Here is a 16,366-nt window from a genome sequence, read left to right on the forward strand (position 1 = left end):
ACAAGGGATCAATCACTTGATGATTACCTGTTCTGTTCATTCCCTCTGGGGCACCTGGCATTGGCCACTGTTGAACAGGATACTGGGATAGATGGACCTTTGGTCTGACCCAGTGTGGCCGTTCTTATGTTCTTAAGTTTGCACTCGCTACAGCAACTCAGAGGAAAAGGGACAAGGCCTTTTCCATGCTTATGCTGCTGTATTATTGTTACTGGGGGTACATCTACACTAGAAGCACTACAGCCGCATATCTGCAACTACACCATTGTACTACTTGTAGTGTAGATGCTTACTAGAGCAACAGGTTTTCTCCATAGTCGTAAATCTACCCCCTCACAAGGTGATAGCTAGGTTGAGGGAAGAATTCTTCCATCAGTTTAGCAGTGTATACACCAGGATTTAGGCCAAGATAGCTATATATCTCTCAGGGTGTGTGTGAATTTTTCACATCCCTGAGCAACCTAGCTAGGTAGACCTAAGTTTAGGTGTGGACCTGGGCTGAGACAGAAATACTTGTTCTGTTCCAACTTGAATGCAGAATCTCCTAAAACACAGTTGCTCCTAATCTCCTAGGTTGAAAAATGTTACATATGGAGCAATCTCTGGTCTGTTAATAAATGCTCAGAAACCACAAATCTCCAAACAGCCACTTTTGTGTTTTCGGCTTATTTTTCAGTTCTTTTCTCTTCAGAGGGCAGGACAGGCTGCAGAGCTTGTAGTATAATAACAAAGAAGATGGTCATTAAAAGGTGACAAAATTATTATTAAAATTCTGCAGATAAACGGGGGTAAAGGAGAACGTTGCACAGAGCCAGATCCTGCTGTGGCTAATAACTCAATGGGAAGCAGAGATGCAACTGGTTCATCTGACACAAGCACCCTGCAGGGTGCTTGCTGCTGCTCTTTCTAGCAGCTGCAACATGCACACCCCACCATCTACTGGCAAGCACTGGCTTCTGGTGACAGCATTTGTGCTTTTCGGCTTTGAGACCTGTACGTGCCTCTGAACTTGCCGACTGTGTTCCCTGGAGGCATGCTGCGCAGGCCGATCCATTAGCTGAACGTGCTTCTAACAATGCTGAGATACACACGCTATGATGGAATTTTGCACAAGGAGAAGAGGCTCTCTGTGAGGCTCTTCCCCTTCGCACTCGTGAACCAGCACAGCAGAGCACAGCACAGGACTCAGCGGAGCCCAATACAATTTGACTGATGTAATGTTTTTCTGTACTTATTTGATCAGCTGGGTGGGGGACGGTTTTGCACTATCTTCTGAAAACTGCACAAGAATTTGTATTTAGTGTTAATAATACACATCTATCAAAGCTCTTCATATAGTAATGATTTAGGGGGAAATTTTCAAAAGTGAAAGGCTCCTAAGTCACCTAGGAGCATAGTCAGTCACCTAGTCTATTTTGAAAATATTACCCTTAATTGCCAGCAGGAATTCTGAGGCTAAGACTGCATCCATTTTGCACTAAAGCAGTAGCATATATGCAGTATTGGCTGTTAGAGCCTGTTTTATTGAGAGAAGAAATATTGGCTTTGACATTGAGGTTATTCCTCTAATAATTTTGAAAAGCTGCCTGGGAGCTTTGCCGTCACCTGAACAGCTGTCAGAGATCTTGCTTGGAGAGCACCTTTGGCAATGCACTCAGCCTCCTTCCAGTGTTGCATTGCAGTCGCAGGACTGGCCAGGGACCCCGCATTTGGCTGTGGTGCTAGAATCATTGATTTTTCTGAGCTAGACATGTCAGTGCTCTGAACTGAGTTACGCTGATGTTGTGATGTAACTAGACGTTCTGATGAGTTGCTGCGTGTGTTCACTGTGTGCTGAGCCCATGAAAGGCAGAAGATTCAGTAGAATTCTGACTGCTGGTTAGCAACAAAATGGCAAATTAAATTTAATGTGGATAAATGTAAAGTAATGCACATTTGGAAAAAATAACCCCAACTATACATATAATACGATGCACATGCATCCGACGAAGTGGGTATTCATCCACGAAAGCTCATGCTCCAATACGTCTGTTAGTCTATAAGGTGCCACAGGACTCTTTGCTGCTTTTACAGATCCAGACTAACACGGCTACCCCTCTGATACTATAATATGATGGGGACTAATTTAGCTACAGCTAATCAGGAAAGAGATCTTGGAGTCACTGTGGATAGTTCTCTGAAGACGTCCACGCAGTGGCAGTCAAAAAAGCAAACAGGATGTTAGGAATCATTAAAAAAGGGATAGAGAATAAGAAGGAGAATATCTTATTGCCCTTATATAAATCCATGGTACGCCCACATCTTGTATATTGTGTACAGATGTGGTCTCCTCATCTCAAAAAATATATACTGGCATTAGAAAAGGTTCAGAGAAGGGCAACTAAAATGATTAGGGGTTTGGAATGGGTCCCATATGAGGAGAGATTAAAGAGGCTAGGACTTTTCAGTTTGGAAAAGAGGAGATGGGGGGGGATATGATAGAGGTATATAAAATCATGAGTGATGAGAAAGTGAATAAGGAAAAGTTATATATTTGTTCCTATAATATAAGAACTAGGGGTCACCAAATGAAATGAATGGGCAGCAGGTTTAAAACAAATAAAAGGAAGTTCTTCTTCACGCAGCGCACAGTCAACCTGTGGAACTCCTTGCCTGAGGAGGCTGTGAAGGCTGGGACTATAACAGGGTTTAAAAGAGAACTAGATAAATTCATGGAGGTTAAGTCCATTAATGGCTATTAGCCAGGATGGGTAAGGAATGGTGTCCCTAGCCTCTGTTTCTCAGAGGGTGGTGATGGATGGCAGGAGAGAGATCACTTGATCATTGCCTGCTAGGTTCACTCCCTCTGAGCCACCTGACATTGGCAACTGTTGGCAGACAGGATGCTGGGCTGGATAGACCTTGGCTCTGACCCAGTCTGGCCGTTCTTATGTTCATGGGGCCATGTGCTAGTTGTCTAGTTAATTTAATAAATTGCTCTGACTGGTTAGTTATTTACTTATTTATACCCCTAGACCCGGCATTTGCCTCTAAAACCAGGTTTCTTTGTTTTTCAGGATGACGAAGGCCAGACAGCACTGCATTATGGTAAGCTGGCTTTGGATTTACATTTGCCTATTAACTGCATGAGTTTTCTGTTTAAATAAATAGTATAATGTGTAAAGCATATTTCAGAAGAAGTAGAAGCAGGGAGCTGTCCAGAAACTGGAGCTGGATTAACCAGGCCGGTAACTCCAACAGCAGATTCCAGTGGAAAGTGTGGGAAAGTGGTGTGCAGATGTTGTAACAAGTGACCTTTGGAATCTCATCATATTAATCTGCTGATGTTGGCCTGGTAGCAACACTGTGAACTACACTGAGGGAAGCCCCATCCTCTCTCACCTTTACTGTCGTCTAACATCTGTCTGGACCCCACCTTCACCTTCTCTCTCCAATCTTGGCTCCATCTGTGTCTTCTCCACTCTGCATGGTTAACAGGGCTTCTTTCACTTGGGCTGCTCCATCTTCCCATGTTTGGGACGCTCTTCCTCCATTGCACTCGCTGATTCAGTTCCCTTCCTTAAATCTCACTGTGAAGCCTTCCTTTTCCTTTTGGTTAGTGGTTCACTTTCTGTATAAAGCCCTTTGCGGTCCTGTTCTGGATGCAGGATACTGGGTAGCATATCCGCGAATCTCTGTTGCCAGAAATGTGGCTGTTGGACCTGCTAGCAGTAATGTGTTGGAGGAATTATATCAAAGAGCACTGGCTGTCCTATCCCGGACAAGCCATGTGGGACAGGAGGATGTTGCAGAAACAGTACAGTGATTTTTTCTTTTAGAGAAGATTGCTGTGGCTTGAATTGACAATGAACAAGTTACAAGCCTAGCTTACGCTGAGAGCACCAACCTCAGAGGTTCTGCACTTAACAAAACAAACAGCATCTCTCCTACTTCTTGACACTATGGCATGTGTCACTGCTGCAGTTGAATCGTAATTAGCTTTGACTTGTAAAAACCTGACTTGAGTTTCTAAAGTAAATCTTTTTGTGTAGTCTTTTTAGTGAAAATTGTGATCTATACAAAAGAGAAAAGCAGAGGCTAAAATGATACACATACAGTGCTGACGTGCAGAGAATGAAGAAAAAAGGCTGATAAATCTGCCAGAATATTTTCCTAAATTAAATCATTTATCATCATCATTTTATAGTCGCTGTGTAATTAGTGACACCTGTCACTTGGGTAGTATTTGTGCCTGGCCCTCCTTCAGACCCCTACCAAAAGGACATGAACAGGATAGCAAAATGATTGTAGAGATCAGTGCAAGATGCAGAGTTTGCATCTGGATCTAAATCTACCTAAATTCTGGGGTGTCCAGACACAGGGTTCATTAAGTCTGACACTTTGTGACTTTTCCCCACCTGCCTCTTCACCTACAGTCCATTGTTCCTCTTTCTTCAAAAAACAGCCATTCCTATCGCCCCGATTGAAATAAGTCATTGTTTATTGTAGCAAACAATGGTGGCTCTGCTGTCTGAATAACACTATCTTAATCACCTTTTAGCCTCATGTTGTGCTTTCTCTTTGTCTGTCTCATTTGGAGTTTTGTCCTTTCCTTATTAAGGGGCAGATCCTACCACCTGGTCCGTAGGCGCAGTTTCATTGCGCAAGAGGATCTTCCAATCCTTCCTGCAGCAGAGGGGGCCCAAGGGTGACAGAAGCTACTTTAGCCATTGGGCTGGAATAGCTCCCATGTAGCATCTCCCCTCCCACTCTCCAGCCTCCTCACCTTTCCCCTTGTGCAGACCCCTAGCACCCATCTACAGTGATTGAACTGGTCATGGGTTTTGTGGCTTACTGGTAATTTTCTCAGCCACATGATCAGACTATCCAACAGTATCTGCCTGAAGCAAAGGATGCAAGTTGTATTATATTTATGGTATTATTTGTTTTCAGAAGTAAAGTAGTGCCCCTGTGGCACCCTGCTGAGTTGGGGGTGGGGGGTAGTTAATAATCACATTTTCCTTTTTTTTTAAATGCGATTTTGATCTCTTATATGCAATGTGTTGTAGCCATGTTGGTCCCAGGATATTAGCGAGACACGGTGGGTGAGGTAACAGAACAGATATTACCTCACCCACCTTGTCTCTTTTGGTCTCTTGTTGCTTTGTCTTAGAGCCACACAAACAAAAGGGAAACTCCCTGACTGCACAGGGGAAACCAGGAAAATGACTCTGCACAAAGTGCCGTCAAGTGCACGGAGTAACTGGAGAGGGAAAGGGAAATGTTGTGTTTTCTCTACTCTTTATTTAAGTTACAGTAACAACGGTAGGTAAAAATTCTGGACAGCAATATGATCAAGGCAATAGTGTCCTTTGGAGTAAAAGCCATTATAGGTGCACTCCAAGAAAGCCTTTTTTTAAAAACCTGTATAGTGTGAATAAAAAATTCTTTTAAGAGTGAAAAATATTTTACCTCCAGTTGCTATATTGACGCAATGTTTATTCCTCCATTTGGGTATACACTCACTCCCCGTCCCCTTCACTACAACTAATCCGCAAGAACGCCTGCTTGGAGCCTTACCACTCAGGTCCATTCTAGCTCCATATGTTGTCCCCTCCCTGTGCTCCCTGTCTGAATGTGTCTGAATCCAATCTGTAAAACGTTTCTCCTCTCTTTTCCCTCTCCCCATTCTGTAGCACTAGTAATATGTTACGTGAAGCCTGAAAAGATCTAGTTAATTTAAAACATTGTTTTGACTCGAGTGATTATTACTTAGAACTAGAATTTATTGAAAATTCTCAAGTATGATTGTTACTGGTGCTGCATAATGGGGTTATTAATTGCAACAGAGACACACAAGCTTGAGTAAAGTGCCTCCTTTTGGGATTGACTGCAATATCTCCTTTTGTTGCAGCTTTACAGTAAACTGCAAAGTAGTTAAATCCCAGGAGCGAGGACAGTAAGACAGGGACAGTTTTGGGGGGTTTAGCCATCCCCCTTTATGAGTTACTTTGGTCTGACAGCTGTCCTTGTGGTGACAGCTCTCCTGATTACAGCAGGTGTCAAACTCTGTCCTAGATGGGTTATAAATCCTGGATCGTTCCAATTGGCTCTGACCCTGGGTTTAATCGGAGGTTAAGTGGAGGCAACACTCCAGTATGTGCCTCCCAAATGGGCTGCATGTTATGAGTTCCAAATGCACCCACCTGCCTTTGCTCCCCTGTAGGATTCACTGGCTTCTGGGCATTTGGTGCTTGTGGTTATATGCAATGCTTATTGCAGAGTTGATCAGTATGAGCATGGTCTCCCTTGTAAATGCCCTGTTAGTCTCCTGCTCCTCCTCACCGTGCTCCCCTCCCTCTACCCACAGGGAATACTAAAATCATTGCCTCTGTGTCTCCCAGAGGAAATCAAGGCTTCTCCTTGCACTTGCAATCACGTGATTTCAGAGTGGGCAGGTTCTGTATCCCCGTGGGCACTCTGTCTTCCTTGTAAAGCACCATCTGTTCTGCTCGTACTGTGCTGTGGGAGGGGACATTGGAGTGAAAATAAAAAAAAATGAAATTCATCATCAAAACCCTGAGGATTAATGGAGTCAGGAGGCGAACTGCGCTGAATGAAAATTCATCTTCACCTGTGCCAGTGTCAGGGCCACCTCTCTGGCACTTGACAAATAGAGGTTCCCAGGGTGCCATAAATTCAGCAGCTGTTCTAAGCTCCAGGGACTTGTTCATGCTTTTCTGAAATGGGCTGATGACCACTTGGATTTCCCAGTATAGCAACAGGGCCAACACATTGCCTCATGTTGGGCCTGGTCCCAAGAAGTGCTGAATACCTGCTGAGCAGTTGTTTAAGGCTGGAGGTACTTAGCACCCGTCAGGATCAGACCCTCAGCTGGTGCAAAAGCTAGCCATTTTTCTTTGCAGTGTATTTGTGACAGAGAATGAAGGCTGGTCTTCACTAGGATCTTACATCGGTATAACTACATCTCTCATGGGTGTAAAAAATCAACACCCCTGAGAGATGTAGCTATACCTACCTAACCCCTGGTGTCGAATTCTTCCGCCAGGGAGGTGGATTACCTACGCGGACAGGCAAACCCCTCCCACTGGCATCAGTAGTGGCTACACTGAGGCGCTCCAGCAGCACCGCTTTCGCATTTTAAGTGTAGAGGTGGCCAATTTCGTAAAGATCTGTCACTTCTGTAAGTACTTCCCTGGAGATGCAGGTTCTGAGATGTCTCCATCTCAGTACCAGCTGCTCAGGATCACACAGACTTGGCTCCATGGGAAACCATGATATTGGGTTCCCTTGCATGGTTCCCTCAGCTCTCTGGAAATGTTCCTTTCCTAAAGGTTCCCTGAGAGCTTATTGGATGTTGCTCTCTCCTGTGCCGCTCCATTTGGCACTTCTCTCTCTTCCTGCATCCCACCTGCTGCTTTGTCATCAGTCCCATCACTCCTTGTTTTAACATGCGCTCCAATCACACCTCGAGTTTACTTTGATTAAACTTTGCTGCTTGTCCCCTTGGATCTGTCGGAAACTGCAATGTAATGTAAAAGACACTAATTACTACATCTAGCGGCATAGAAGAGTAAGTCGCTAAATTTGTTAAAGTGCCTGAAATATAATTAAAACCAACAATTAACAGACAGGAAACTGCCCTCCTGACAGTCTCATAAGGCAGATCAGCACTGAGACATTTTAGGTCTCAGAGGAAATCTGTGCTACAAAGTTATTTTAAGGTAAAATCCATGGGCCAGATCTTCCACTGATGTAAACAGGCACAGCTCTTTTCCTATTATTGAAAAAAAGCCCTTTTTTGAACAGCCCGTGTTAAATTGGGTGGGGATAAGAAGTGGCAGCTTGGCAGAGAGTGAGTCCTTAGGGGGGTGGAATTTGGTTTTGTTTTGGCCGAGTAATGAGAATTTGAAAAAAAGAGTTGTTGGTGCCTGCCTGGTAGTTTCCACCTAGCAGTAACCCCTCTCTGTGCTGGAAACGAATGGGCACTAAGCTGCATGTACGGGTGTGTTTGTGCTCAGGCGGAGTTTTGGAATATAATTTCTTTTTACATCGAAAGTGTGTATCAATGGGGAGTTCATGGGCTGAGGCAGGGAAGTGAAAGAGAGGTAATGGTCTCTGAACTCGATGTGGCTCCAAAGAAGCCCTGCCTCCTGCTGCATTATGGGTTAAGGGGCGTATGAAAGCCCTGCCTTGTTCTGTGTGCAAATGCATGCTCTCATGGAGGCAGGACTCCAGAGGAACCCTAGAGTTCTTTGTCCTGACCTTTGATATATGGTTTGGAACAACAGAAATATCTAGTTTGTATTGTCCCTTCCCCTTGCAGTAGTAAATCCAAATCCAAGTAATTTGTGCTAATTGCTCCCCAAAGCAATATTTACCATACGTTGCCAAAAGCCAAAATGGCATTTCCTAGCACCAGAAAATGTTCAGTATAAGTATAGGATGCCCTGTACATGCTTGAGCTGTAGCCTGGAGGCAGCTGGCATTCACTGTTGCAGCTGTTGAAGGCCCATCACTGCTGAATTGTAACACCAGATTGACTCTACCCTTTGTCTCCAGCCTCCGCCTGTGAGTTTTTTGACATTGTGGAGCTGCTGCTGAAGTCTGGAGCTGACCCCACCCTCTTGGACCAAGAAGGCTGCCTGCCTGAAGAGGTGACAGACTGTAAAGCAATCACTTCCATGCTGCAGCAGCACACAGTTGGCAAAACCTAACCAGAAGGATTGCATCAGCACGGGGCTTCAAGAATGGACAGAAACGGCAATAATCCCCCCCACCCCTCTTTCATATGCATTGTTTTTTGAGAGCCGGGCATGACGTTTGGGAGGGCTGGGTGCCTGGCAAATCTACCAGCATAAGTCTTTGGAAGGAGAGATATGGGAAGGAGTATACATTGCATAATAGGATCCATTTTTGCATGCTCTGGAATTTATTACTGCTCTGGGTGGGTTGGGGGACTCAGACAACGCTGGTGAGAGGTGAGAAGTGAACAATCAGCACTGAAGATTCAGATGTGACCAGATGAGATCTGTGGAAATCAGGTGTGGTACCATTGAGGGAAGCTGAGCTGTATTTCCCTTGGCCCAGACAAATACTATAAATAAAAGAGAGAGCACAAGGTCATATGTTGTTCCTTTCTGGTCTTTGGATGTGAGGTAGTGGCCTGATTCCTGTGAAGCTATTTGCACTGGGGCCTTTCAGATGTCACCAGCACACTCAGCTGAGGGGGGCATTCCAGAAAGTGTTCTTCAAAAAGAAAATGACCAAAAAAAAGACTGAGCCAGTGCAATCTCCAACCCAATTCCATGGTTGATGATGGGGTTTTTAGTGTGTGTCACTCTATAGTCTAGATATAAAGTACATTAGTGCATCATAAATTATGTAAAAGGAGGAGAGATATCAGTACTGTGCCCGTATCTTGAGTGAAGTCACAAGGAATAATTGTATCATTCACGCAACTGCTTATTAAGGGGAAAATATGGCAGAGTAAAAATGTTACCAGTGAGTTATTTTTATCTCCAACTCCTTGTCACATGGAAATAGTAAAAACTATCTCTGATAGTAAAAACACCATTTGATCTTCCAGTGTAAATAGGTCTGAACCATGATTTTTAACTCTCCATAGGGCAGGTGCAGATGCTAGTGATCTGTAAGAACCAACAAGAATCTGTCCGAAACTAACCAGCCTTGGAGAGAGGGCTGTGGATCCATTAGGAATGGCTTCTGTTTTGGAGGGGGTTGTGGAAGTGCAGAGAATATGTATATGACTGCAGTTTAATTGCTAGTGGGGGCGGGGTCCTGCTTGTGTTAACCAGGTCACAGTGTTATGGTCCAAGTCAACAGTGATAGCAGTGTTCAGGGACAGTTAAAACATGGGTCAGACCTACCTACACTGCAAGACCAAACCATGTTTTTATTGTCTGAGAATTACTGCACTAAGAGGCTCCTAATGGCACTATTAGGAGCCCCTCAATCCAGTAGGATATACAGTGTGGATGGATCTTTAGAGAATCTGCACTATAATGAGTAGAACCTGAAATCCTTGGACCCTATCTCCTTCCCACAATGCATCCAAAACCTGAGACGCATTGAGTCAAATGGGAATTGTCCCTAGTAAAGACTGACTAGAAACAAAAGGTTTGAGATTTGGTCCATTGACTATAGCTGCAATATGGCACCAGACCCTTTTAAACCTACCAAGATTTGCTCCACTTTGTTGTGCGTGAGAAAATCTCTCCCTCCATAGCAGCTGTTTACGGGCCCAAAATCTGCAGTTGCAGATGAGGTGGTTTATACGCATAATCATGTAGCACTGCACAGCTTCCAGGAGAAAAACCCAGGTTAGCCGTACATGAAGATGGTGGATGTTCCCCCTTATTTACCATGTGATTTTTTTCCTGATTTTCCTGACTGTAGCCAAGTAGTTCCTGAGCCTGAAGTGAATGAGAGCTGCTGAGTTCTTAGCCCTTTTTAGAATCAGCCACGTATAGAATCATAGGACTGGAAGGGACCTCGAGAGGTCATCTAGTCCAGTGCCCTGCACTCCTGGCAGGACTCAGTATTATCTAGACCATCCCTGACAGGTGTTTGTCTAACCTGCTCTTAATAATCTCCAGTAATGGAGATTCCACAGCCTCCCTAGACAATTTATTCCAGTGCTTAACCACCCTGACAGGAGGTTTTTCCTATTGTCCAACCTAAACCTCCCTTGCTGCAATTTAAACCCGTTACTTCTTGCCCTATCCTCAGAGGTTAAGGAGAATACATTTTCCTCCCTCCTCCTTGTAACAATCTTTTATGTACTTGAAAACTGTTACCATGACCCCCCTCAGTCTTCTCTTTTCCAGACTAAACAAACCCAGTATTTTCAATCTTCCCTCATAGGTCATGTTTTGTAGCCTTTAATCGTTTTTGTTGCTCTTCTCTGGACTTGCTCCAGTTTGTCCACATCTTTCCTGAAATATGGCACCCAGAACTGGACACAATACTCCAGTTGTGGCCTAATCAGCACAGAGTAGAGCAGAAGAATTACTTCTCATGTCTTGCTTACAACACTCCTGCCCCAGAATGATGTTTGCTTTTTTTTTTAAACTATTACACTATTGACTCATATTTAGCTTGTATTCACTATGACCCCAGATCCCTTTCTGCAGTACTCCTTCCTAGGCAGTCATCTCCCATTTTGTATGCGTGCCACTGATTGTTCCTTCCTAAGTGGAATACTTTGCATTTGTCCTTTTTGAATTTCATCCTGTTTACTTCAGATCATTTTGAACTTTAATTCTCTCCTCCAGAGCCCTCACAATCCCTCCCCACTTGGTATCGTCCGCAAATTTTATAAGTGCACTCTCTCTAAATCATTCATGAAGCTAGTGAACAGAACCGGACCCAGAACTGATCCCTGCTGGACCCCAGTTGATATGCTTTTCCAGATTGACTGTGAACCACTGATAACTACTCTCTGGGAACGATTTTCCAATCAGTTATGCACGCATAGTAGCCCCATCTAGGTTGTATTTCCCAAGTTTGTTTATGAGAAGCTCATGCGGGACAGTATGTAGGTGGGAAATGTGAATTTTGCATCTTAGTTTTTGGCATTCTTTTTTTTTCATAATCTTGGCCTCGATGCCTCTTTGGTGGCTTCAGTCAAGTTGTTGGTCAGCACATGCCTGTATTACAGTAAACACTCCCCCAACTAGTTACCCTCATGGTAGAATAGAGGGCATGGAGAGACTGGTCCCCACCCATGCTTTAAGGTGGTCTGTACAGAGGCTCAGTAGAGGGACAATATGGCATAAATGAGCACTGTTGCTCTCAGTGCTGGGCCTGTTCTCTGAATCAGCAGCCTCATTTCATTCGTCAGGTTCCAAGGCTCCCAGATCAGCCCTAAGGCCATCACCCAACACCAATGAATGAGTCAATGAAAAGACACCCATTTACTTAATGGGTTTTGGATCTGCTCGAAGTTCACAACTCAAAGAAAACTTTAAACATGAAATTGGGTTTCTGGGCTACATTTTTAAATGTGGTGGGCCGTGTAAGCACATGTTTGCTAATATACACAACCAGTCCATTCAAAGCAGTGAAGTAGATCCACACTTTAATAGAAACAAATATTTATTGGAGAACTTGTTCACTTTGGATAAAACAGCAGGAGAAAATCATATGTGCTATGCAAAGGTGACCTATCGTATGATCCACCAGGCTGAGAGTACAACTGTGATACACTTTAAAGACAGCTGCACCGGGTGGCTGTAATAACATGGAAATACGCATGCACGCTCTCAAATCGGGAATGTCATGATCTAGTACAGATTAAACGTAGCCGTGTGGCACCAAAAATTAATTGGCAGTTGCTGTGCAGAATAAGAAGAGCACATTGCTTTCGGCTTTTTACGTTGTGTGTGAAAGCCAGGAAATGTTGTGAATGATGCTCATCCCACAGAAGCAGAACAGCAGGAGCTGTGGACTCACATACACAATTGTTTTTTTTAAATCATTGGTTCCTTTAGGGTAGAAAAGGTTGTGATTCTTGTGTGTCCATTTCTGTTTGTTATGAAGTTGTTTAGCCTCCGGCTGTGTTTAACCACATGACAGCTGCGGTGCATTGGAGGGACTGTATGGCCAGGGATGAACATGTGCCGTGCTGCTGAGCATTAGCAGTTGCATACTGAAGTTCCACTAACTCCAGGGGAACGTTAAAGGGTAACCACGGAACAGAAGAGGACCAGCGGCAATCAGGCTTAAAGGATGAAGCTAGAGAAATATCTGCAAGCTATCTGGATTAGCAGATGTAAATTCTTACATAGTTGCTGTTAAATATTAAAGTTTTCCTGTGCACAACAACTAACGGCGTTTAATTCCAGTCACTTAAGGTAGGTGTTTCGACAGAGACTGAAGCGTTCTCTCTCTCACCTGCCCCCTAGTCACTTTTGATTAAAGCTTTAGAGAATCCAGTGGCATACCCCAGCATTTCTCTTGGGAATACAATAGTGTGAAATTGGGCATGGCTAGGAGAGTTACCAGATCTTCCTGAACCTAGGCCTTCCACTGACTGAGCGATGGAAACTCGAAAACACTTCGCTGACTGACCAGATCTCTCTGTCTTTATGAGTGTGTCTGCAAGGGGCTGTGCAAAAGTTTCTGTCCTCCTATGTGAAATGTCAATAACACAATCCCTGCAAAGTGTGCCCACGTTGGATGGTGATGCATTGCTTATAAATGGATGTCAAAATAAGTCCGTGTGGTGGTCAGAGGTAAGTTTATCACCTGGTTCCACAATTTATCACATGACTGCAATTAATTATATAGATCTCAACTCCTTATGTGTGAAGTGTGTATAATACCCTCTCTTTTGTGTGTGTGTGTGTGTGCGCGCGTGTATACAGGTATATTGTGCACATACGTTTGTACAATCCTGAAAGTTTGTCAGCTGCTTTTGGATCCACCCGTGTGTGAGGGGGATATATAAACCCAAGCTCACTGTGGTTACACTGCTATTTATTTTGGATTGGATGCAGTGTTGTACAAAATTAAGACCCTGTCTTGTGCCACTATGGGGCTGGGTAGAGGTTAAAGAATAGGGAAGTCACCTTCCTGTATTGCCTTAACATGCTGCAGCCACCTTGTCCTTGCCTGGGATTTATTTTTCCTTTCACATTGAAGGTTATCCCTGTTTGCATTTTAATCTTCCTCAGGGAGGTTCTCTTTGATGGACAGTTTGTGTAATAAAAAGCTCTCTTAAAATACACGTGCGCATGGATGAAAAGTGGCAGCAGCGTTGCCCATGGCTTTCATGCAGTACATTTGTGGAGCTTAGGCCTGGAGATGTTTATAGCACTTTAGGTCTGTTTGTGAGTTTGGAGCCCTTCCAAAAAAAAGAGAGCGAGACATATATTATTGTTTATAATCTGCTTTATTCTGCCAAACCTTTCCCCAGCAGCCTTGTGGATTGCTGTTTAAATCCCTCAGTGCCTTTAACTACCGATACACAAAGTGGTTAATGCGCATACAAACTAAGCTTGGCATCCACTCCAGGAAATCACTTTAATTGAGAAGCATTAAATGTTAAAATGATTAAAATATATAAAGCCACCACACCCTCATGTAGGAAGGGCCTCGCTCCACAAGTGGTATAGTTCTAAATACTCCCACAAGTGTGTGGGCAGGCCCCTGAAATGGACAAAGTATTCGTTTTCCTGCATCATTTACTTCATGCTACTGCGGCTTAGTGCATAGCTCTGCTCCGTGGCTGCCGGTGGAAGGCTGCAAGTGGCTATATCAAAGTGTTAAGAGAGCCAACTGGGAGAGGTGTGGTAGGAGACAGGGCCTATTTTTATTCATCATTTCTGTTTCTTCAGGCACGGAAAGCCCTTGTCCCTCCTGTTCTGTTCACCAAAGCAGCCATGTGCTGAGGGCCTCCTGGAAAACCAATGGAATTCCAGCTTCCAACATCCCTTTCCCAGCACATCCAGTACCAGACCAGCTCTCCCCTCATTGATATCCAGCGAAATGCAGCTGAGGGCAACGGGATTACAGCAGGGTAGCTGAGAGCTGAGTTTGGCCCAGGGTGAGGCACAAGCAACGCACAGCACTGCGCAGAGGAACCTCCCTCCATGACCAACACTCCAGTTATGTGCCTGGAAACATGCTGCTCAGATGCTTCTGCTTTGTTAGTAATGTCCATCTTGTTACTTAATTCCCCAGAACTAGGGTGACCAGATGTCCTGTTTTTAAAGGGACAGTCCTGTTTTTGGGGACTTTTTCTTATATAGGCGCCTATTGCCCCTCACCCTTGTCCCATTTTTTCACAGTTGCTATCTGCTCACCCTACCCAGAACAAGGAGTACTTGTGGCACCTTAGAGACGAACAATTTTATTTGGGTGCCACCAGGACTCCTCGTTCTTTTTGCTGATACAGACTAACATGGCTACCACTCTGCAACCTGCTACCCAGAACAGGAGATCACAGAGTGAGTGAGGGGCTCAAGCAGCCCCCCAAGAGCTGAGCTGTATAGAGGGAATGGATAGTGGCGGGGGGGAGTTCACAAATTGACAAATTTGGAAACATTGTAAAGCCAGTCTGGCTGGGAAGACCTAGCCACGGCTACAGAAACAAGTGTCATGTTCCCTGTAAATATGGGCCTGCAAGGGGGGGAAAGGTAGCCAGTCAAAAGGACGCTGTTTGGACCATATGAAATACAGTTTGTGTGTCTGTTTTTCTCTTGTTCTACTAGCACCTTTATTCCCCCTCCCCCTTCACTGTGGGATCCCAGCTAGTGAGGCTGGCTTAGGTGCCAGAAGAGGAAGTGTCTCTACTTAACCTGTCTGCTCCCACCCTTCCCCTTCTAACACAGCAGAGGCCAATGTGGCGGCTAGTTGTTTGCTTCCCTCTCTGGGCGTCAGCCCCTTTGGTGATGCCCACGGGTCTGTGCCGAGCTTTGTGGGGTGTGTTGAACAGATCGGTTTTTAAAGTGAATATTGAGGCCCCAAAAGAGACCCCGACAGGGCGTTTGAAGGCCTTATTGCCACAGCCTTCACTGGTTATGGTAGAGAGGTTTAGGCGCCCCAGACTCGGACCCAGCCCCCTCTGTGCTAGGCACCGTACAAACGCAATGGCTTGACAGGGCCCATTTATTAGTGACCTCTAGTCACCGAGGGGTGCAGAAAGCAGTATGGTATAGTACACCCACCCCCAACGCGCTTCACTCCCCTCAGCCTGGAATGGACGCCCGGTCCTCAGCTGTCATGCACCCCTCTCTCCTCCTTCAGCTGCATATCTTCCAGCAATCCCTTCTCCCCAGCAGCCGTGCCTGTGCTTTCCCATCCCTGTTAGCCGGAGCCTTGTTTGCAGGGGGCGAGAAAGCTGTTTGAGGTAGGGCCTCTCTTGGTCAGTGACAAAAAATGTTTAAAAATGATAAGTCGAGCTTGGATTTGTGGGATCAGTTCTCACTGCACTGTGAGATCTAGAGGCTTTGAAAGGTGTTTCAGGGGTTAGGTGCCCAGTTCCAAGGAACTCAATGGGAGTTGGGGCATCTAACTTCCTTTCCCTTCTTTCAAAAATCTCAGGCTCAATTTCTCTGTGCCTCGGGTTCCCCATCGGTAATAGGGGGCAGCTAATAGACACCTACTTCACAGCAGTATGGTGAGGCTTAGGAATGTAGGAATGACCAGATTTGGGAAAACAAGTTGTCCATCTAGTCTGTTATCCTGTCTCTGATAGTGGTCGGCACCAAAGGTACTTCAGAAGATGGTGCTCAGTTCACTAGTCTTGTGAAGCTCTTGGTGATCCTTGCATGAAAAGTGCTACAGGGAGGGTGTATAGTATTACGGCTCGTCTCCAGTCCATGGTTGGAAGAAACTT

At 44.8% G+C, this 16,366-nt stretch overlaps 1 protein-coding gene across 1 annotated transcript in view; it reads left to right on the forward strand.

Annotated features, from left to right (window-relative positions):
- The window catches only part of ACBD6 (acyl-CoA binding domain containing 6), a 157,556-nt gene extending 148,430 nt beyond the window's left edge, over positions 1-9,126 (forward strand). The window contains exons 7-8 of the mRNA XM_045026959.1: positions 3,057-3,087; positions 8,563-9,126. Coding sequence (XP_044882894.1) covers positions 3,057-3,087; positions 8,563-8,717 — 186 coding nt within the window. The 3' untranslated portion in view covers positions 8,718-9,126. The remainder of the gene's footprint in view (positions 1-3,056; positions 3,088-8,562) is intronic.
- Positions 9,127-16,366: the final 7,240 nt, after the last annotated feature.

Source organism: Mauremys mutica, chromosome 8 (genome assembly GCF_020497125.1).
Source record: "Mauremys mutica isolate MM-2020 ecotype Southern chromosome 8, ASM2049712v1, whole genome shotgun sequence".
NCBI lineage: Eukaryota > Metazoa > Chordata > Testudines > Geoemydidae > Mauremys > Mauremys mutica.